General features: G+C 40.8%; 1 protein-coding gene across 1 annotated transcript; it reads right to left on the bottom strand.

Annotated features, from left to right (window-relative positions):
• Positions 1-363: 363 nt before the first annotated feature.
• On the bottom strand, positions 364-22,427 carry LOC306861214 (uncharacterized protein). The gene is made up of 3 exons (XM_079403361.1): positions 22,362-22,427; positions 21,867-22,280; positions 364-3,430 (listed from the first exon to the last, which is right to left on the bottom strand). The coding sequence occupies exons 2-3, from the start codon at positions 22,234-22,236 to the stop codon at positions 2,274-2,276; spliced, it is 1,527 nt and encodes a 508-aa protein (XP_079259487.1). The 5' UTR covers positions 22,237-22,280; positions 22,362-22,427; the 3' UTR covers positions 364-2,273.
• Between the last annotated feature and the right edge of the window lie 1,570 nt (positions 22,428-23,997).

Here is a 23,997-nt window from a genome sequence, read left to right as displayed (position 1 = left end):
TTCATTTGTGATAATGATGCAGTGAAACATGCCAAATTGTGTGGTCATCATTTTTGCCATTTTTGTATGATCGGTTTCACTCTTCGAAAACGCCGGTTTCGTGTGGACGAAACGCCTATATGGTAAAAAATGTATGCGTATACAGAGAAACCCGTCTTCGTGTGGACGGGGCCTAATAGAGCAAGCAAACGAGAACTAAACGAGCAGCACCTGAACAGAGAACTCAATTCATTAGTAACCATGGAAACAAAACGAGCAAGGAACAAAGGAGAGCATGATGAACTAAACCGAACAGGAACTCAAATGTGACAATAACAACATAATTACATAAAGGGAGAATAATTATACAAGGTGAATAAAGGTATGTGCACAAAGAAAGTATAAAATTTTATTCAGATTTCAGAAAAAGCACTTTGTCATTTGTAATACATTTGTTCATCGTGTTCATCTGATGTTCGCTACTTTAACATACTAATTTTTTTTAATAGGCAGGGGAAATTCTCAACATTAAACAAATAAGCTTTTACATGTAGCACGTTTGCATTATTAGAATGTACAAGAAACCTTCAGATATAAAAACACTGACTTCGTTGGTTGATGTTTTCTCATTAAGATCGTAAGATTCACTGTTAATTCAATAGAATATATGAGAATACTAGTGAATAACAATATGGCGGTGCAGTGGCTTCGCTTTACTTCTATGATGTCATCAGCAATCCAGTTCTTTGTTATAGATCAGTGATGTAAACTTATAATAATGGATTACTACAGTCACATGGACTTAACAGACACATGCACGCAGCGGCCATAAAGTCATCACCACACATCAAACAACTCAAACAACTTGTTTTCATAATCCTTAGAAGTCCTATTCAATCGAAAATAAAATGAGATTAATCTCACAGCCCTAAAGTACAAGAGATCGCTTCTGGATTGCAAAATAACAAAAACGCATCAGTGATGAATGTCTTGATATTATTACATGTAGAAACGGCTGGCAAGATACAGTTAGCTTGATATTTATGTAGCAAGAATAAACTGTAAGTGTATTTCCTTAATTTACCCAGCACCAAAAGAAGAACAGTTATCAATTGCTTTTTGATGCTACAGTCTTTCGTAATTTAGCCCCAGAGCTCGTTTAATACCGGGTTCAGGTATTCATTCCTACTTACAAGAGAAGCACAGAAGGATCAGTTGCAAAGCGTCATGACAGTGTATCTAGCATATGCATTTCCTAAATACATCTTATGTGGAAGAATAACTCCTTTTAAAAACAACAGTGAAGAACAATATTGCAAAAGTGACCTGAACAAGAACAGTTTGTAAAAAGCATCTACAAGTAAGCAAACTACAAGTGATACACATGCATTATAAGTAAGACAATTGTACATAATATGAAATTCATAAGAAAACACAATGATATGATTTATATCATAAAGCAAAATGGTATACAGGAATAAAACTTTTTGACATTGTTCTTTAGGGAGGAAGTCCATCTTTGAGTTGATCTGAATCTCACAGTTGAATCTGCTGGTTTAGATGATGAAGATGAACTTTAGTCAGTGTGAAAACTTTAGATAATGTTTCTTTGTCATGTCGCTTGTTATGACTGGTCATGACAGATTTATCCAGATGATATTTTACTGCTTGATGCATTATTGTGTAGCATTTGATGAGAAGGCCACATCAGATCTGAAAGAGCTGGATCTGAAGATGATCTGTTTAGGGCTCATCCACATGAAGCCAGCTTTCTCTATCCAATCTTTTATTTTCTTGTTCTTCCGTAACAGCGTTGTCTCAAGAAATATGTGCATACACACAAAACCACTGAAACTGACTCAAAATGATGTAGCATTCATGACAGACCAATATGTGGCGCTGTAATTCTGTCACAGAGACACACTAAAAACAGAGAAGAAGACTTGGAGCATGTGCATAAACCTTGCGTGCTGTATACAAACCCAACACAACAAGAAAAAAAGCTAGTAAAGTTAGTAAAGCTAATAGGCTTCTGCAGCATGAACACAAGCATGTAGTCCGCTATTGTTTTTGCCGTTATTTGACGTAACGGTGTCTGACTAGGGTAAAGACGTGGGGTGTTGACATCATCGTTTCACAACATATACAGATAAAACACACAAAACGCAAAGGTGTCATTTTCAGATTTATCCACTCTGGGACCCGGTTTAAAAAAATAGCATTTTCAGGCTCCCAAAACGCCTGATCCGTCTGAACTAAACGCCAATATAGTACACAATTTTTAAGTATACAGCTCAACGCGTTTCTGTGACCTCACTGTGATATTTTTTTGTATGTCTGTGTAGAGCAGATGAATGACTGAAACGCTTCCCACATTCAGTGCAGTGATATGGTTTCTCTCCAGTGTGGATCCTCTCATGTGTTTTCAGATTTGTTGACCTACTGAATCTCTCATCACAGTGTGAACACTTATAAGGTTTCTCTCCAGTGTGGATCCTCTTGTGTAGTTTCAGAGCTGATAACTGACTGAATCCCTCGTCACACTCTGAACACTTATAAGGTTTCTCTCCAGTGTGGATCCTCTTGTGTCTTTTCAGATTTGATGAATCCCTGAATCTCTCATCACAGTATGAACACTTAAAAGGTTTCTCTCCAGTGTGAATCCTCTCATGTGTTTTCAGAGCTCCTGACTGAATGAATCTCTTGTCACAGTGTGAACACTTAAAAGGTTTCTCTCCAGTGTGGAACCTCTCGTGTCTTTTCAGATTTGATGAATGACTGAATCTCTCGTCACAGTGTGAACACTTAAAAGGTTTCTCTCCAGTGTGTAATCTCTCATGTGTTTTCAGATTTGATGAATGACTGAATCTCTCGTCACAGTGCGAACACTTATAAGGTTTTTCTCCAGTGTGAATCCTCTCATGCATTTTTAAAAAGGTCACTGTAGTAAAAGTCTCTTCACACTCAAAGCACTTGTACTCTCTCACACCAGTATGTATTTTCTGATGTTCTTTAAAAATTGAAAAATGTGAAAAACTCTTTCCACACAAATGACATGAATACAGCTTCTCCTTTGTATGAACGGTCAGGTGCTTCTTTAGGACTGAAGCATTCAAAAATATTTGATCACATTGATCACATGAGTACGGTTTCTCTTCAGTGTGGATGTTCATGTGTTTCTTAAGGTGTGCTGATCGTGTGAAACTCTTCCCGCACTGATCACAAGTGAACAGCTTCTCTGCAGTATGAACTCTCATGTGACACTCAAGACTATATTTTCTAGTCAAACTCTTTCCACACTGAGTGCAGGCAAAAGATTTCTTGGCTCCTCTTTTCTTTAAATCTTTCTGTTTGGTTTGAGAGCAGCTCAAAGGTTTTTCTTCAGTTTTTACATGATTTTTCTCCTCATCTTCATTCAATTCTTCATTCTCCTCGTTTTCTTCAATAAAATCTAAAATAAAATCAAAATTATGTTTTATTAACAAAGTTTGGGAAGAGCACGTTAAGATAATTAACCTAATTAACACGAGAGGAGAACAATCAGTAATCAACCCAGTTGACAAGATAAGAGGCATGTGTATATATACATAGCAGACTTACCTCTGTTCGTTGGCAGTTTTCCAGCATCCCTCCCCCACCCTTTCTCCACACTTACAACTATTCCTGTCCTAACCTTTAGGGGGGTACTCTGGGTTCAGGCCAAAATTCTGAGCTCGGAGCCCTCCCCTCGGACAGCACGCCAAATACGCATTCATTTTATTCTATTTATTATATGTAAGTGTGAACTCGTGAAACAGTTTATTTGTCTGTAGCTTGAAAAACAAAAACAAAACAAAAAAACAGAGAAATATGAAAGTACATAAAAGTGAACCCTGTAAAGACAATTTCTATACAAAATGTTGTTCCTTTTGATGCAATTTTATAAATGATACTTCCCTGAAACTTTTCATGAATGAGGTACATTATAGACACAATCCAATGTTTCTATAAGGATAACTATTAAAGGGTTACTCAACCCCAAAATAAAAATGTTGTTATTAATCACTTACCCCCATGTCGTTCCAAACCTGAAAAAGCTTAATTCGTCTTCAAAACACAATTTAAGATATTTTGGATGAAAACCGGGAGTACGGTGTACATTTTAGGACATCCGCAGACCTCAGTCATAAAATTATTAAGACATCCTCAGACCTCAGTCATAAAATTAAACGGTGTCGTGCCTCAGACTGAAAGGCTTCAGGTGTACATTTTAGGACATCCTCAGACCTCAGTCATAAAATTAAACGGTGTCGTGCCTCAGACTGAAAGGCTTCAGGTCTCAGGAAAAACAACATCAGGTCTCATACAATTAGGCATCAGGCAAAACGGACTCAGATTAAAAGGCATCAGATTAAAAGGCATCAGGCGAAACGGACTCAGATTAAAAGGCATCAGATTAAAAGGCATCAGGCGAAACGGACTCAGGTAGAGTGTGACGTGTCGCGCTGCCCCGCCCCATGTGACGTCACACGCACGCGGTTCAAAACAAGTGGTGTGGAATGGTTGAGGATGGCGGAAGGAGGTAAGCCGCTCCTGATATATTCTAACAGTTTCAGTTAAATGTTAAACTAATGGGGCGGCGCGGGGCGGGGCAGCGCGACACGTCATACTCTACCTGAGTCCGTTTCGCCTGATGTCTTTTAATCTGAGTCCGTTTCGCCTGATGCCTTTTAATCTGATGCCTTTTAATCTGAGTCCGTTTTGCCTGATGCCTTTTAATCTGATGCCTTTTAATCTAAGTCCGTTTTGCCTGATGCCTAATTGTATGAGACCTGATGTTGTTTTTCCTGAGACCTGAAGCCTTTCAGTCTGAGGCACGACACCGTTTAATTTTATGACTGAGGTCTGAGGATGTCCTAAAATGTACACCGTACGGGAGGCTTGTGACTCTCTCATTGACTGCATCGTAAATTGCACTGTCAAGGCACAGAAAAGTATGAAAGACATCGTCAAAATAGTCATCTGTCATCAGTGGTTCAATTTGAATGTTATGAAGCAACGAGAATACTTTGTTCATGAAGAAAACTAAAATAACGACGTTATTCAACAATTCGTCTCCTCAGCCTCCCGGTTTTTTATCTAAAATATCTTAAATTGCGTTACAAAGATGAAGGAAGCTTTAACGGGTTTGGAACGACATGGATTTTCTGTCCAAAAATCATAATGCTCGTACATTTTATTCTGACGCTGAATTTCCATCTCCTAATGTCTCAACGGTTCTCATGTCAGAAATAAGATTGTCTAGGTCACAATCGCTCTGCGTGGGAGGAAGAGTTAACAGGATTTCATGGATTTCGATGAATGTGGGTGTCACAGAATGGCCTGTCTCCAGCGTGATCACTTTCACCTGCACCTTTTTACTAATCATGCGCACCTGCTCCTTATCACCACCGTCATCAGGACCATATAAAAGCACCACAGCCACTAGGATTGTCCGATCTCGTTAATCCTGTGTGGACTCAACTCCTACGGACTTCGCTCGATGAGTATAACCTCTGAATACTTACCTTTTGTACTTACCTCCTGTTCTCCACCCCGTTGTCTCTCCTGTACTCAGATCGTCCGCCGCTGTGGTCAGTGTCTCCTGTGTTCCTGTCCTTATCGTCGGCTCTGCTCCTCGCTCCTGGAAAACACGAAACCACAATGAGAATCACAACACGAGATACAACGCACGACTACTTGAGAATCTTCACCTCACGCACCCAGCTACACGAATCCTCTGCACCAAAGCTGTCAATAAAAGTCACTGTTTTAACATCTACCTCTGTGTCCTGCAGCATATATAACAGAAGATCGGACCTATACCGTAAGATGGAGATCGCGGATCGCATCATTGCCCTGGCCGACCGAGATCTACCGCTGGACGAGTTTGCGAGGGAGTTCTTGAACTCCTTGTTCTGGATCGGGGCGAATTACCATCGCCCTGTAGACCTCCCCGACACCACCGGACTCAGCTGGAGGGAGGGAATCCTCTGGTGTCTGGAGAGTGTCCAGCCCCGATCCAGAACCAACCTGCCGTCCGGGGCGATGATGTATTCGCCCTTGGCGAAGAGGAAACCGCCGTACAAGGCGACGAATGTTCCACCCGTGGCGAAGAGGATACCGCCGCAAAAGGTGATGAACGTTACGCCGTCCACGGCGAAGCTGGTTCCGCTGCCTACTACGGCTCACCCCGAGCCGCTGACAGAGGGAATTCAGTTGCCGGTAGGAGTGCTGTTAATTGATGAGGGAATGTCTTGGACTCCAGTGCCTGCTCCTCGCCAGTGCCCTCTAGTGCCTGTTCCTCGCAAGTACTCTCCTGTTTCTCCGCTGGTTCCGTCTAGCTCAACGTCTCCTGAGCTCCCTAGAGACAGCGGTAACCCTCTTTCCCTATGCCAGACCAGCAGCCCACATCCTTTGGTGTTCCCGCATGCCCGGAAATGGGTCTCCAACAGCGCTGACCTGGGGTCTAAAGTATTAGACCCATGCGTAACATCTGACCCTAGTCTCTCAAACCCGTCGCCGGTCACGGCCAAGGCAAGGACGCTGCCCGAAAATACGGGGAGCCCGCCAGGGAAAGAGAAGTCCCCGCTTGCCGTGTTCGAATCCGCGCTGTCAGAGCGCCCCGAGAATCCAGTTCGCAAGCCTCGGCCAGGAGTGCCGATCCCGAACCCCGAGAATCCAGTTCTCAAACCACAGCCAGGGGTGCCGTTCCTGATCCTCGGGGATCTGCGCTCTTGGAGCGCCGCCAAGTGTCCGCGCTACGAGAGCGCCCTCAAGTATCCGCGCTGCAAGAGCGCCCTCAAGTGTCCGCGCTGCAAGAGCGCCCTCAAGTGTCCGTACTGCAAGAGCGCCCTCCTGCGTCTCCGCTGGTCCCGTCCAGCTCTCCTTCGTCTCCGCTGGTTCTGTCCAGCTCCGCGCCTCCCGTGCGCCCTCAAGTGTCCGCGCTGCAAGAGTGTCCTCCTGCGTCTCCGCTGGGGCCGTCCAGCTCTCCTTCGTCTCCGCTGGTTCTGTCCAGCTCCGCGCCTCCCGTGCGCCCTCAAGTGTCTGCGCTGCAAGAGCGCCCTCCTGCGTCTCCGCTAGGCCCGTCCAGCTCTCCTTCGTCTCCGCTGGTTCAGTCCAGCTCCGCACCTCCCGTGCGCCCTCAAATGTCCGCGCTGCAAGAGCGCCCCCAAGAGTCCGCTCCTCCAGAGCGCCCCACAGAGTCCGCTCCTCCTGAGCCTCCCACAGGACCCGCTCCTCCTGAGCCTCCCACAGGGCCCGCTCCGCCTGAACGTCTCCAAAGACCCGCTCCTCCCGAGCGCCCTCAATTGCCTGCTCCTCCAGAGCGCCCCACAGAGCCCGTTCCTCCTGTGTCCTCTCCTCCTGAACGCCACATAAGATCCACTTCCCCAGTATGGTCCCTTAAGGGAGACTTCCCCGGGATAAGTTTGGAGAGGGACCACATAACCACAGCCTGTGTAGCCAGACCTAAGATCAAGGCCACAGAGCTCCCTGATCCGCCAGGGCCATCCGAGCTCCCTGATTCTCCATGGTCATCCAAGCTCTCTGATCCGCCAGGGCCATCCAAGCTCTCAGATTCTCCATGGTCATCCAAGCTCCCTGATCCGCCATGGCCATCCAAGCTCTCAGATTCACCATGGTCATCCAAGCTCCCTGATCCGCCATGGCCATCCAAGCTCTCAGATTCACCACGGTCATCCAAGCTCCCTGACCCACCATGGCCATCCGGGCTCCCTGATCCGCCATGGCCATCCAGGTCTCCAGTCCCGCCAAGACCTCCGAGTCTCTTGATCCGCCATGGTCCCTCGAGTCTCCAGTCCCACCATGGCCTCCCAAATCTCCTGATCCGCCATGGTCATCCGAGTCTCCAGTCCCGCCAAGACCTCCCGAGTCTCTTGATCCGCCATGGTCTCTCGAGTCTCCAGTCCTGCCATGGCCACCCGATTTCCTTGTCTCACCATGGCCTCCCGAGTATTCAGTCCCACCAGGACTTCCCGAACCTCCTGTCCCACCATGGCCTCCTGAACATCCTGTCCCGCCATGGCGTCCCGAATTGCCAATCTCGCCAAGGTCTCCCGAACCTCCTGTCCCGCCATGGCGTCCAGAATCGCCAGTTTCTCCCAAATCTCCTGTCCCACCATGGCTGCCCGAGCATCCAGACCCACCATGGCCTCCAGCAACTACTGTCCCGCCATGGCGTCCCGAATCGCCAGTCTTGCCAAGGTCTCCCGTGTCCCCGGATCCGCCATGGCCTCCCGAGTCCCCTGATCCGCCATGGTCTCCCGAAGTCTCTGGTTCCGCCCTGGATGCCTCCCCAGTGTCCTTCTCCTCCACCGACATCCAGGGCGCCCACCCCCCTCCCCGGTATTTTGTTACGGGAGGGGGAGGTAATGTCACAGAATGGCCTGTCTCCAGCGTCATGATCACTTTCACCTGCACCTTTTTACTAATCATGCGCACCTGCTCCTTATCACCACTGTCATCAGGACCATATAAAAGCACACACCACAGCCACTAGGATTGTCCGATCTCGTTAATCCTGTGTGGACTCAACTCCTACGTTCTTCGCTCGATGAGTATAACCTCTGAATACTTACCTTTTGTACTTCCCTCCTGTTCTCCACCACGTTGTCTCTCCTGTACTCAGATCGTCTGCCGCTGTGGTCAGTGTCTCCTGTGTTCCTGTCCTTATCGTCGGCTCTGCTCCTCGCTCCTGGGAAACACGAAACCACAATCAGAATCACAACACGAGATACAACGCACGACTACTTGAGAATCCTCACCTCACGCACCCAGCTACACGAATCCTCTGCACCAAAGCTGTCAATAAAAGTCACTGTGTTAAGACCTACCTCTGTGTCCTGCAGCATATATAACAGTGGGTAAGTTTGTGGCTTCTGTCCAAAAGTTTACGAACATTAAAATGATACGAACGTGGTAAACTTTGGTTAAGTAAACATTAAATAGGATCATTGTGGTGAGAAAGGATAAAAGAGTGTGCAAGTCGGATGATTGCTAGTGGTCTCGGACCGAAAGCGGCATCGTGTTCATCGTGAAAGAGCATGCATGAATGGTGGTTTTATAAATTTTGACAGATTCTGCACATCTTGTTCGTAAATTCAGTCTGTCCAACTTTGAACGTTGTTTTCTGAGTATTTTTTACTCAATAAGCTGTTCATGAAAGTCAACATCGTCAATTACATTTTTCGTTTTTTTTTTTTTTTTTATGATTTTTTTTTGTCCAATGTTCGTAAGAATATAGCTTAGGCTGTCGAAGTTAACACGTTAATAGTGCGTTAACACAATCTCACTTATGCCATTAGAATAAACTGTCGGCGTTAATCTCATAGGTTTTTAAACAACAGTGAACTGGGCTATAATGTTAAGGAACACACGCTGATTTTCCGCACTGACGGCACACAATAAAGCTAGTTTAAACATTAGCTTTGTGGTAAAATGAAGCTTCACAGCCTGTCAAGTGTATCTTCATCATGTCCAAATTATATAGGCCTCAGGCGATGCACGAGTTTACTTTCAATTCCACCGGAGCTCAGTTTGTTGGCAGCTAGAGCGTACAGTGAATTTATGTTCATTTCCTTGCCTGTATTGGTCGATTAGTCTATCATGCGATTCAGCGTTACCTCACTTAATTGACCAGTCAAGAGTCAAACTATTTCCTGAGTGCAAGTGTAGCCAACAGCCACAGCTCAGCAATAGCCTATAGTCTTGTGTATTATTTCTCCTAATCATATTTAGCACATCATGCCTAATAAATGATGTGTAAATGTCTGAAGTAGCCTATATTCATTATTTTAAAAGGAACACACCGGCAGGCCTAATATGAAATCAAAAAAACTTTTCCAAATACTTTGTAGGCCACCATTCATGCAGCATCATATTCTGTAAATCAGGCTATGTAAATTGCAGCCTATCATAGAGAAGATAATATCCTTATCTTGTAATTGACATGAACATGGAGACTACAGTCATCATTCAGATTTCAGATTCTTAATTTAAGAAGTGTATTCAAGAAATGAAACAGCTATTCTGTAAATTAAGTTTGCTGTGGTGTTCAGAGCATATAATTAAACACATAATTATAAATTTCAAGTGTTAAAAAATAATTAGTCATAACTCATACATATCCTTTGCAAACATGCAGCTGTACAGATGTAGCAGTGAAATCACTACCTCTTTAATCATGTATATGGTTCATAAATAGGTACTCATATAATTGCAAAAAGTAATTTTTTCTGATATCCTGTTTTTTGCCTTTCAGGTTCAGACTTCAAGCAGGACGACTATTATGCTGTGTATTATGACCGTGCCTATTACATAGGAAGAGTAACAGATCACTGTCTCTGTGAAGGTGTTGACGTCCCTCACGTGAAGTTCAAGTTTCTACACAAAGACCCGGCATGCAACTCATTCTCGTGGCCAAGGAGAGACGACATTGAGTGTGTTCATCCCATGTGGATCTTTTATGGACCTGTTACCATAACGGGACATAACCCATTCAAAGTTGCTGACTTGTTTGAAGTTGTTTTAGCATTCCAGGACCGCAGGACACTATTCAGCAGAATTACTCATTTTATTTGTCCACGTTACAAATGTTATTTCATTCACGATGTATGATCTTTAAATTTAATAGTATGATGACAGGTTATTTTAATGTGTTATGAACTTGTTCTATTCTTTACCAGTTTTCATGAAATGGTATTATTTTGTGTTACAGAGGCAATCTTGCAGGATTGTTAATTTTTTTCCGTCCACATTACACACGTTATAACTTTGCACACTTGCAGGAGTTCCTTTGTCTTCTACATTTGGCAAATAAATTAGAAAAATATACCTGTGGTATTTGTTAGTAATTTTGCTGGCTTTCAGTTTAAGAACATACCAGAATCAAAAATGCACCTTTAAGTTTACAGAACAGATAATATTAGATGGCCACCCTGCCTGCATGGAAGTCCTATTACCAGTTTTGTGAACCATACACAACGCATGACTCATAACTATACCAAATTAGGAACAAAGCAAAACATGAACTGGGATTCAACCAGAATTTTATTAAACTGAATTAGATTAAGTACACTTTCTGCTTGAATTTACACTGTTTTTCTGTCCAAGTGTCTGCAGGACTGTTAGGAGAGGTGGAGGTGTAGCTGCTCTGTTTAAAGATGTCTATCAATGCAAACAAGTGTCATTTGGTCAGTATTTGTCTTTTGAATACATAGGTATTGTGCTGAAAGGAGCTCCGAGCATTCTGTTTATCATTATTTAAAGGCCTCCAAAATATTCTCCAGCATTTCTTGAAGAGCTCACAAAACTGTTATCAATGATTTCCTCAGAGTTTGACTGTTTTGCTATTGCAGGGGATTTTAATATTCACATAAATAATGCAGAAATCAAAACTACAAAAGAAATTATAACTGTTTTAAACACTTTTGACCTGAGTCAGCATGTGCATGGACCCACACACAATCGAGGACACACTCTAGATTTTCTCATTAGTAGAGGTCTAATCATTTCATCCATTGTTATTAAGGATGTAGAAGTGATCTGAAAATACAGAAGTGATCTGATCACTAGTGTTGGGCGATATGCTAAATTTTCATATCGTCCTATACTCAGCCTGTGAAATAGCCAATACACGATATTATCGTGCTAATTTATTTAATTATTTATTTACTTAAGTTTCATTGCCGGGGTTGTGCCGAATTCTGACCCCGCCAGATTATTACCCCCCTAGCATAGGCGTAATTTACGGGTGGGACATGTCCCCACCACTTTTTACCAGGCTCGATATTGTCCCCACCACTTTTAAGCAGTAACAAAAAAATAGATTGCGTAAGGTATGTATTAAAGGAAAAGCACCATCTACAAATCGTCACTCTTCATAATCTAATTCATTCATTTAACACATTTTTCCGCCGGTCGGAAGCTTTTCAACGTCCTCAAAGATGAATATTAAGTCTCGTTGTGAAACTATCGCGAGATACGCGATATGCGTCATGGGATATGTAGTTTCCTTTCCCTATAATTAGTCTACAGATCCTGTACCTTTCTTTTTACGATGTTCGTATTGTTTGGATACTGTTTCAAGGTTGAAATATTTTATTTGAGATTTTTGAGAAGATTAATTGGACATTGTGAATGTTACGTTTTGCTTATTCGGATATTTATAGACATATTTGTGAATGTGATGCATGTGTACATCAAAGTGAAAATTAAGTGCATTTCCAACTCTGAACTCAGTCCCCAAGTAAATTCGGTTATTAAATAAACAAATAGCAAAACGAGTTGTGCGGTGTCCCCAGCACTTTTCAAAGCAAAGTTACGCCACTGCCCCCTAGTATTGGTAGTTTTAGGATTAGGTGTGGGGGAGGGGTTAGGATTAGGCAATCAGGTAGCGATTTCAACGAGGGGGGTAATAATTTGGCTGGGAGTCGAAAATAAGCACAACACGGAAAGTGAACCAAATCCAGCGTAAGGCTAAAAGCAGCCTAATGTTTTTAATATGACTGAATTTGTATTTAACATAAAAAATTTATAGAAACATTGTAAGTTACTAATTGTAATGCTTACATTTCCTCGGTTATTCAAAAAGCAGCTACAGAAAGCATGAGTTTATGCACGTTAAAATCACTTCTGTTATAATCAGTGAATCTACACTGTATGGTGAATAAATCTCTTATACTTACATCACACGTACATCTGCACTTTGTTGTTTATGTTGAGAGAACTCAGAATTCAGTCAGCGCGCTCTGAACAACGGAACTCCGCTGTTCGGCAATGACTCATCTGAACGTCTCTGATTGGCCATTGCATTCAAAAGCTCAGTACAATCGTGTGTGATTGGTTATAATAACGTGCAACACTGTAAAATTGCGGAAAAAGAAATATAATGCAACAAATAAGCCATAATATTAATTGGTATTACTAGCCTGATAATAATAATAATAATAATCGCTATTGTCAAAGGCATCAGCCACAGGCGATATCTCTGACTATCGTCGATACACGATACAATCGTCTATCGGCACAACCCTACTGATCACTTCTGTATTTTCTTTGATATATTGATCTGTAACCACTGAATCTAGATCTGTCTCTGTCAGAAAGAGATGCATTAATGTGAACACTAGTGCACTATTTATGAAGGCAATATCTTTAACACATTTCAGCAGACTCTGTAGATCTTCTCCTGGATTCATTTAACTCAAAAGTTAAGAATGTTCTTGATGATATTGCTCCGATAAAGGTCAGCAAGAAGACTGGCAGACAAAAATCATTTTGGAGAAAATCAACAGCAGTTCAGAGCATGAAAAGACAATGCAGAAAAGCTGAGCGGATGTGGCGGAAGACAAAACTCGAAATTCACTATAGCATCTATAAAGACAGCCTTTATGCTTTCAATGTGGAACTAGCCACAACTAGACAGACCTTCTTCTCAAACTTTATAAACAGTAACTTAAACAACACTTGCACTCTTTTTGCGACTGTTGAGAGACTGACAACCTCACCCAAGTCAGATTCCCAGTGAAATGCTCTCCGACAGCAAATGCCATGAGTTTGCTTCCTTTTCTGAGAAGATCAATAATATCAGAAAGGAGATTGGCACATCCTCAAGTTATGCAGAGTTCACACAGATTCAACCGCAATTTCAAAAAGAAGTGACTATGTCTGTCTTTAAAGCAATTGATAGCAAAATTCTGGAAGAAATAGTACAGTCAACCTGCTATCTTGACTCACTTCCCACATCTGTTTTCAAATGTGTGCTTAACTGGAAGCTGATCTCTTAGAAGAGGTGAATGCCTCACTTATTTCTGGGACTTTTCCAAACTCCCTGAAAACTGCAGTTGTTAAGCCCCTTCTGAAAAAGCGCAATCTTGATAACACCATGTTGAGCAACTATAGACCAATATCAAATCTTCCTTTCATAGGTAAGATTATTGAAAAGGTCGTTTTTAATCAGCTGAACAACTCAAACTCAAATGGATACTTGGACCATTTTCAATCTGGTTTCCGAGCGCATCACAGCACAGAGACAGCACTCATTAAGATAATAAATGATATTCGCTTAAATTCTGATTCAGGAAAAATCTCAGTGCTGGTACTATTAGATCTTAGTGCTGTGTTTGACACTGTCGATCATAACATACTTCTAGAGAAACTGGAAAACTGGGTTGGCCTTTCTGGGATGGTACTCAAATGGTTCAGGTCATACTTAGAAGGGAGAGGTTATTATGTGAGTACAGGAGAGCATAAGTCTAAGTGGACGGCCATGACATGCGGAGTCCCACAAGGCTCAATTCTTGCACCGCTCATGTTTAGCCTTTATATGCTCCCACTAAGTAAGTAAGTCGTGACGTATTGTCAAGTATGGTGACCCATACTCGAAATTGGTGCTCTGCGTTTAACCCATCCAAGTGCACACACACAGCAGTGAGTAGTGAACAAATGCACACACACACACACACACACACACACACACCGTGAACACACACCCGGAGCAGTGGGCAGCCATGCTGCAGCGCCCGGGGAGCAATTGGGGGTTCGGTGCCTTGCTCAAGGGCACCTCAGTCGTGGTATTGAGGGTGGAGAGAGCGCTGGACATTCCCTCCCCTCACCTACAATCCCTGCCGGCCGGGGGCTCGAACTCGCAACCTTTCGATTACGAGTCCGACTCTCTAACCATTAGGCCACGACTTCCCCGACTGGTCAGATAATGAGGATGAACCAAATTGCCTATCACAGCTATGCTGATGATACCCAGATTTATCTAGCCTTATCTCAAATGACTACAGCCCCATTGACTCCCTCTGCCAATGCATTGATGAAATTACCAGTTGGATGTGCCAGAACTTTCTTCAGTTAAACAAAGAGAAAACTGAAGTCATTGCATTTGGAAACAAAGATGAAGTTCTCAAGGTGAATGCATACCTTGACTCTAGGGGTCAAACAACTAAAAATCAAGTAAAAAATCTTGAGGTGATTATGGAGACAGACCTTAGTTTTAGTAGTCAAAGCAGTAACTAAATCAGCATACTATCTCAAAAACATTTCCAGTTAAGACTTGGAGAAACTTGTTCATGCCTTTATCACCAGCAGGGTGTCACGAATCTGGTCCATGCTACTAGAGGTCCCCGTTCAACCACCGGTCAACCACCACTAGAGGTCACCCGTTCACCACAGTGACTTTTACACTCACAGCACATTGAACTCCATTTCCCACAATCCATTGCACTGACGACATGCACAGCTGTTCACCATTATCTCGCCCACACCTGATTATCATTTCACAATCACTCACTCACTATTTAAGCCTGGGACTTGCTCTTGTTCTCGGCCGAGTATTGTTAGCATTTATCACTCACCTAGCGATAGCTACTTTACAGAGCCATTGTCATAGTCCTAGTCTTAGTCTTGCCTTGTTTTCCTGCCGTGTCTGACCTTGCCCGTGTTTACTAGATTTACCCTTGGCCTCTGCCGTTTGGATTATTGCTCTCGTCTCTGGATTATCTCTCTGCCTTGCCCCTTTGGATGCTGTTCGCTGATCGTCGACCCACACTTGCTCCACGGATTGCTTTGTCTTGCCTCCACCATACCAGTTTGCCACTGTCTGACCCTGCTTGTTTATGACCATGTTTTATAATAAAGCTCTGCATATGGATCCGCACGTCTCGCGTCTCGTCAGCCCCGTTACACAGGGTGGATTATTGTAATGGTCTCCTCACCGGCCTTCCCAAGAAGACCATTAGACAGCTGCAGCTCATCCAGAACGCTGCTGCCAGGATTCTGACTAGAACCAGAAAATCTGAGCATATCACACCAGTCCCCAGGTCCTTACACTGGGTTCCAGTTACATTTAGGATTGATTTTAAAGTACTTTTACTCGTTTAGAAGTCACTCAATGTCCTAGGACACAAATACATTGCAGATATGCTCACTGAATATAAACCTAACAGACCACTCGGATCATTAGAATCAAGTCAGTTAGAAACACCAAGGGTTCACACAAAACAAGGGGAGTCCGCCTTTAGCTATTATGCTGCCCACAGTTGGAACCAGCTTCCAGAAGAGATCAGATGTGCTAAAACATTAGCCACATTTAAATCCAGACTCAAAACTCATCTGTTAAGCTGTGCATTTGTTGAATGAGCACTGTGCTACATCCGAACTGACTGCACTGTATTCTATGTAATCATTTTCTATTCTTAACTGCTTTAAATTAATTTTAAATCAATTTCTATCATTTTAAAATTCCTTGTTTTTATTTTTTTTTTTAATTCCGCTTTTATTGCTGTGATTTTTTTTTTATGACTATTTCACTTTCTTTTATGTAAAGCACTTTGAATTACCACTGTGTATGAAATGTGCTATATAAATAAACTTGTCTTGCCTTGTGTGTTTGTAATGTGTATTTTTGTTCTATTTTATAATAACAAAGATAAAATAATGACAAAGATTTTAATCTTCACCCACTTTGACAAATATCCGCACTACTTTTTTAATATTTTGTTACCTTGAAAGACTTATAGACTTATATAGACTTTATAATAGGGAAATTAGTTTGTCTGTAATGCTCAAACAACTTGCAAAATAGAAAAAACAATATGACAAAGAATCGTGATAAAATCGAGAATCATGATATTTATATATAAAAAAAAAAAATCCTGATATGTTATTTTGCCATATCGCCCACCCCTAGCCGAGGGGGATGAAACCCATCACCCAGCCCAATCCACAACCCTACCCCGGGTCTGCGATTGTGTCTTTGTAACAACATTTCGCCCCTGCCACTCTGGAGGTCGGTGCACGCCACTGGCTTACGGTCATCATTCACTGGTTCATGCATTCACCCATACCAGAGTTTGTTTGGAAGCGGACTGAGACCACCTCTTCAGCTGGGACTCAGAACAGTTGTTTGGTGCGCACCCGAGTGCGATAGCTGTATTTACACCTGCCCAAAATATCCACACCAAAGGGAAATGAACTTGAGCTTGACTCAATCAAACCAAACAAGACGTGTGTCAATGCAGTGATGTGTTCTTCCTCCGCCCCTTTTATCAAGGATGCATCAAGAGTAGGGTGACCATACAGGCAAATTTTACGGGACACGTCCTTGCCAGGATTTCTGTATTGCCTAAATTATCCAGGTTTTGGCTGTTTGCACTGAGCAGATCGATCATTGTATGATAATCACGAGAGCTATAAAGAGCAGAGCAGACAGCTCCTTATGCTTTCGAATTTCTCTCGCGGTACTTTGGTGTCATACAATGATTTGTGCAGCGACACAAACGAACAAACACAAGCGAGTATTTGCTTCGCTTTGATCGTTCTCTGTAGATCTCACCTTCTCACGTGCCACGATTGGTTGATTGTGTACAATACCTGCATGTTTTTGGTCAATCTACTTTGGATGTTTTAGGCAATATATAAAACCTGGCCAGGACATGTCCCGTATGTATGGCACATATGACCACCCTAATCAAGAGACGACTTGTGCGAATTTGAGGCAGCCAGGTATCCCAGAATGCATTTCAAACCAACCAGCAAGCATTAATGGTGGAGGAGAAAACCCATGTAATTTTCAAAATATTAATGTTATTGTGCCATGAAAAGTAGTTTTAAGATTTATTCAGACGAGAAAGTAGTTGTTTAACGCTCAAATCTGTGCTTTATTTATGAAGATAGTGCCTATTTGAAAATGAGTTTTTTGCTGATTTCGAAGACGTGAGCTCTAGTCAATCACCAGGCGCTCAGTGCTCATGTATCCCGCCGAGAGCAGCCTCAACTCGGCTAGTCCTTATGACATTTGCTGCTGACTCTGATGTCTCTCTAGTGGTTAAACATTAAAGGGGACCTATTATGCCCCTTTTTACAAGATGTAAAATAAGTCTCTGATGTCCATAGAGTGTAAATGTGAAGTTTTAGCTCAATATACACCACAGATACATTTGTACAGCTTGTTCAAATTTCCACTTTTAGGGTGTGAGCCTTTTAACTACCACATTCCTATTCACGATCATTCTGGTAGCACTTGAAGGCAGCTTCAGAGAAAACACACAGAGAGAATAATAGCTTTAGCATCATTAGCCTTACAGAGTGCAAAGCTCTTTCAGAAAGGCAATTTGGAAAAAAATGCGATACTTACTTTGCAGCTGACGTTCGCGCACGAAGCGTTGGTATTAATTCCTAAACATATAGAGGACGTTACCGTTTTTTTCTGGGATATTTCCTTCGAAAATGAAATTTAACCACAGTGTCCTCGCCTCTGATGAGGGGAGATTGTGGCGACTCCTATGTTCATTAGTGCATCCCAAGACACAACACTTGTACAGCCTCTTTGGCGCTGAAATTGTAAACAACTCCAGTAATGGCGGACTGCATCTTCTCACTCGGGACTGTTTATGCTAATAGGACAGAGAGCGTCACAAATGGGCGGTACTTTTTCCCCTTGGTGACGTGAACAGAGGGAGAATCTGAAACAGCTCGTTTGGAGAGACTGTTTATGATTTATTGGTTTTATTAAAAAATTAGTTGGTGGATTTTTAACATTATAGGCTGGTTGTTTTCACACACTGTGGCCACACAACTGTGTTCAAACGGCTTATAAAAGTGATCTTTGCATAATAGGTCCCCTTTAAATAAAATTAATTTTGGGTCTATCTAACAGGTAATCTTTGGTCTCATGAATCTATTATTTGTTCCAGATCATAATTTTGTTTTGGCTGATCACAAAGTTGTTTCATATTTATATATTTATTTTATTTAATCGTAGTACAGCGCTGACTTTGTAGCAGGGCAATTCCATGCAAAAGTCATCATTACCATGAAAAAAAAAAAAGTTTTTACCAAAAGAATAAAATCCCTATTTTACTTGTGCATTTAGGTCTGTATTTTACTGCATTAACGTGCTTTAATAAAAATCTAAAGGAAATCGCTATGTTTATCCACCACATATGAGGGGTGCACCTAAAGTAAAATTACATTTTCATTCCACTGTATTTCATGTTTTCAAATGAGAGATCAAAGATTTACTTATTTTTTCATTTATGCCAACAGTAAGTATTTTGTAGAAAGATGGAGGCCTGTCTGAAAAGTAAATAAACTCACTTAGTCTAAACAGCGATTTTTTTTATTTATTTATAAGGGCTAGATTTATGAGGTCTGGACGCCTCAGCCCTGTGTCACGTCCATAAAATTTTAAAGATTTATATCTTATAGTAAATTATTAATGCGATTAACTTAAAACTTTCTGTACAAAGCCAAGTTATGGCCACGCGTTCATCTCTATTCTTTGCTCTTATCCACCATAAAAATGCGTTACGGACGTGACCTTTACGGACGTTACATATTAACCCTTAAATGCATGAATGTTTCGCCAATCACTCTTACATATTCGGGTCTTTAGTGACCCAGACCTATATATCCAGCACGTCAGTTCACTCGGGTAATTTGCAACCTTGTCTACTGTATAACCTATCCAGGAAAGAATTTTGGTCTAATATGAAGTACAACTGTTACATTAAATTATTTGTATTTATTTATTAATTTTCAAATACTTTTAAATTGGTAAAAATCTACTTTTGTATTTTTTTTTATACAAAATTTACTCCGCTTATGTTTTAGCCTTAAGTGTTATGTACTGTAGATAGGCCTACTCTTGAATGTTCTTGAATAAGTTTGTACAAATTCTTAACCGCTTCTTAAATAAATATTAAAGTGACTAAATTAAAGTGACTGTGTGGAATGTATGTTTAGAAATGCTGTTTATTCAACTTATTAAACCAATTTAAAATTTCATGAGATTAAACACAATCCAGTTGTTTGCGGAGTAGCCTATTTTTGCATGTTGTATGCAACATAAATGTTTAACAATGTTCATGAAGCTGATGTCACAAAAACAGGCTACTAATCAATTTAAGGAGGGCATCAGAATATGCGACCCCATTGTTATGTATTTGAAAATTGAAAATTACTGACACAACAATCAAACCATTTCAAGTAACTAATCTGTCCTTCCATCCACCTTTTTTTTTTTTTTTTGCTGTTGTTTTTTTACCACAAATGTAAAAAATTTACAAACACTGTATCTATATTCTATACTCTACATACATATGAATAAAACCAATGCTTTAATTTGCAATGAAATGCTTTATTTTTTCAAACAATGTGTGTTAATATCAGGTTAACAGTACCTTTAACTTAAAAACTTTAAACACTAATAATATAAAGGCAGGGGAGGGGAGATTAAAATTGACACGCTGAACAGCTAGGGCTTCATGGGGTCGGGCTCTTGTACACATTGCATGTTTTTCTGTGTGAAAGAATTTCCTTTATACACAGACAGACAGACAGACAGACTGATAGATAGATAACTGGTAACTAAAGGCAGAGAAACGGAAACTGGTAGAGAAGGCAACAACACTCAGAGACCTGGGGGGCTGTTTCAAAAAACAAGTTTAACAAATAAGCCAGGCTTATTTCAGTTAGTCTGACTTATTTTGAATCAAATCAAGTGACAATAAGTCAGACTACCTGAAATAAACCTGGCTTATTTGGTAAACTTCTTTTATGAAACAAACTTGTTTTATTGTGTTTAATAACCATGTTTGTTGATGTAAAGAAATCTGTTTTGAACAGTTCTTTCGGCGCACGCGACCAGACTGTGTTGGCGCGCTCATACAATGTGCTTTGAACCTGTACGCTGTTTGCGTGCCCAATCCGCCTGTGTGATACAGTTCAAGCCAAACAGTGACGACAGCTAGGGTAACAGAATTTGGTGTAAGACCGGCACCAGGGGCCTGTACCATGATGGTAGATGATCAAATTCAGAGTTGCAGGATTAGTTTCGAGTTGACAAAACTAAACCACTCCAATCTGGATTTGTTGGTACCATGATGCTGATCTTCAACTTTCTTTGTCAACACAGGCTTTGATCCTGAGTTTGTGGAGCACGTGCACGTGAATGTGTGACATCACTGGCGAACAGCCAATCACGAGTCTTGGTTAAACGTTTTGCTAAAGGTCAAGAGATTGAAAAATATGATGAATTTAAATGCATTTACAATGAAAAAAGTACTTGTTCATGAAAGAGGACAAAAAACAACTTATGTTGCTGTGAAGTGAAACTTTAGTTTATATAGCTGGAAATATACAGCGATAGAGACTCGAACATGTAAGGACACGTAGTCATTTTTAAAGCATTATATCGCAGACGATCTGTATATATTAACATTCACTTCAAATAAATTATTTATAATAACTGTTCAACTAAAATTGCTTGTATGTAATGGATTAATAATAATATATGAGTTATATATAAATCATATAAAATAACAAAATTTTTGGTTTTGGCCAGACAATTGTTTTTAGTACTAGTGACCTTTAATTTGGAGCATGAGAAACTGGGGGAGTAATGTGTCATGTGTCACTTTGCTTACATCTGATTGGTCCAATATCAGTTTGAGATCTCTAACTAAGAGCATAACCTGCTGTGGAGTGTAAGTTACTATGGCAATGAACGCAGCTAAAAGCCAAGCCACTTTCATGGAACCTAAAACCCAGGATTGGTGCAAACTAAACTGAAACATACCTGGCTAGCCAGCTAAACCAGCTTCATGGTACAGACCCCAGGACTTCTGTACTTAATCTGTTTCAGAAAGCCATTTTTTAAAACCTTGATTAACTATTCTAGATTAAGCCTACTTCTGGTTTAATTTAAACCCTGTCTGGCGTGAAACTGCCCTAGAATTTACCTCAGAAGAATGTAATGCGGGTCAGAGCTCAGATGTTTAAAGCTTTAAGCCTAATGTGCCATTAAAGTCATTAAAGATGAATGAAGAATAAACACCAACCTTCTGGTTCCTCGTGTTTTATTCTCCAGGTTTCTGGTTCCTCGTGTTTTATTTTCAAAGGTTCTGGTTCCTCGTGTTTTATTTTCAAAGGTTCTGGTTCCTCTTGTTTTATTCTCCAGGTTTCTGGTTCCTCGTGTTTTATTTTCAAAGGTTCTGGTTCCTCTTGTTTTATTCTCCAGGTTTCTGGTTCCTCGTGTTTTATTTCCAAAGTTTCTGGTTCCTCGTGTTTTATTTTCAAAGGTTCTGGTTCCTCATGTTTTATTTTCAAAGGTTCTGGTTCCTCATGTTTTATTTTCAAAGGTTCTGGTTCCTCGTGTTTGGGTTCTGGTTCAATCATGTTCTCCTCTCTCTCTTCTTTAACAAACATCATCTTCTCAGCAGATCTCAGTTCAGATGATACTCCTCCAGATATTCCTGAGGATGAGAATATTACAGAGATTTACTGACCTGATTCAAAAACTGTATTTCTCTATTTACAGAAACAACATTTCTAACCGTTTATATCAAACCAGCATCAGAAGAGAACAACAGAGAGCCCAGTGCAAAATAACTTCTTCCTCTGAGGTTTAATGGTGTTTGTCAAACAATCATAAGTGTTTTAGCGCCACCCGCTGGACTGGAGAGAAGTGAAGAAGAGAGAAATAATACAGGGGATATTTATTTAGTGCGTCAAGGTGCGCTGATTTGTTTTCCTTTAAAAAAAACATCTGCAGATAAGATGCAGCCTTATGAAAAAACTAACTACAAAATATTAAACAGGTTTAGCATGAAAACATTCTTGGATTATGTCTGTCTATAAATATTGAATTTAACCAGTTGAGTGACCCAGATAAAACACGTCTGCTAAAGAGCATATCATCTGGAAAACATCACTTTGTTTTATTATAGTCATATTTTGATCGTCTTGTTGGGAAGTTGCAGATACTTGATTAATTTAAAGGGAAATATGTGAAGAAATAACAATGATTTAAAATTTGCTTTTCTTTCTTCAAGAAGGTATAGCATGTTTAAAAGCAAACAGATATTGGATACATATTTCTTGTCCCATTGTTGTCTTATATTAATGTTTACAGGGAGGCACCAACACTTTTTTTGTTTACTTATGCACAGAATAACACTGTGTGCTATTAATATTGCTTTAAATGATCAGGCAAAACAATCTTTATGGGTCAGATAACAACAAAAATGCATTTTGATTATTTGCAGGTGGATGAGATAAACGATACAAATATTAACTACATTTACATTAATACATTTGAAATTCATTTTTTCATCATGCTGATGAATTTATTTGTGTGTGTATGTTCTCCTGCTCGGCAAGTTGCAGTGACAGAAACGGTGATATCCTAGATAAAGTTTGAAGGGAGTAAAGCCTGTGTTAATGCTATCGAGTAGCAGTGTTGGGCAGTAACGCATTATAATTTTCAAAATAGTAATTAGAGCAGGCTTTCTCAACCCTGGTCCTCGAGGGCCACTGTCCTGCAAATTTGAGCTCCAACCCTAATCAAACACACCTGAACCAGCTAGTTAAGCTGTTCAGAATTACTAGTAAGCTACAGGCAGGTGAATTTGATCAAAGTTGCAGCAAAACTCTGCAGGACCTGCTTCTATCCACGGTTATCTGTCACAAAATGCAATAAAACTGTTGTTTGGATATCCCTGTATTGCATTCTTCTTTTTTATGACAATTATATCAAGTCAAGTCTGCTTTATTGTCAATTCTTCCACATGTACAGCACATACATAGAGAGAATTGAAATTGCGTTACCCTCAGACCCTTGGTGTAAACAGTTAACATTAAACACGTTCAAATACAGATAATACGGTTTAAACATATGTACATACAACTCTATAGCTATACAAGTAAGGACATTGTAGAAAAAAAATAAAGAAATAGATAAAGTGGCATAAGGCGCATGGCAGATAGTGCAAACCAGTTAAATAAAAACAAAACTGTGCAGATATATTTGTAGTGCAAAAAGAGCTTATCAATCTGAGAACATTGTAGAAAAATAAAAATAAAAAAAGATGGCAGAATAGATGGAGTGCAAACCAGTTAAATAAACCAAAACTGTGCAGATTATATACTGCCCAGTCAAAAAAAAAGTTGCTATCATACTGATGATACGTC

The sequence above is a fragment of the Barbus barbus genome, assembly GCF_936440315.1.
Source record: "Barbus barbus genome assembly, chromosome: 42".
Taxonomy (NCBI): Eukaryota; Metazoa; Chordata; class Actinopteri; order Cypriniformes; family Cyprinidae; genus Barbus; species Barbus barbus.
This window is presented reverse-complemented; position numbering and strand designations above follow the sequence as displayed.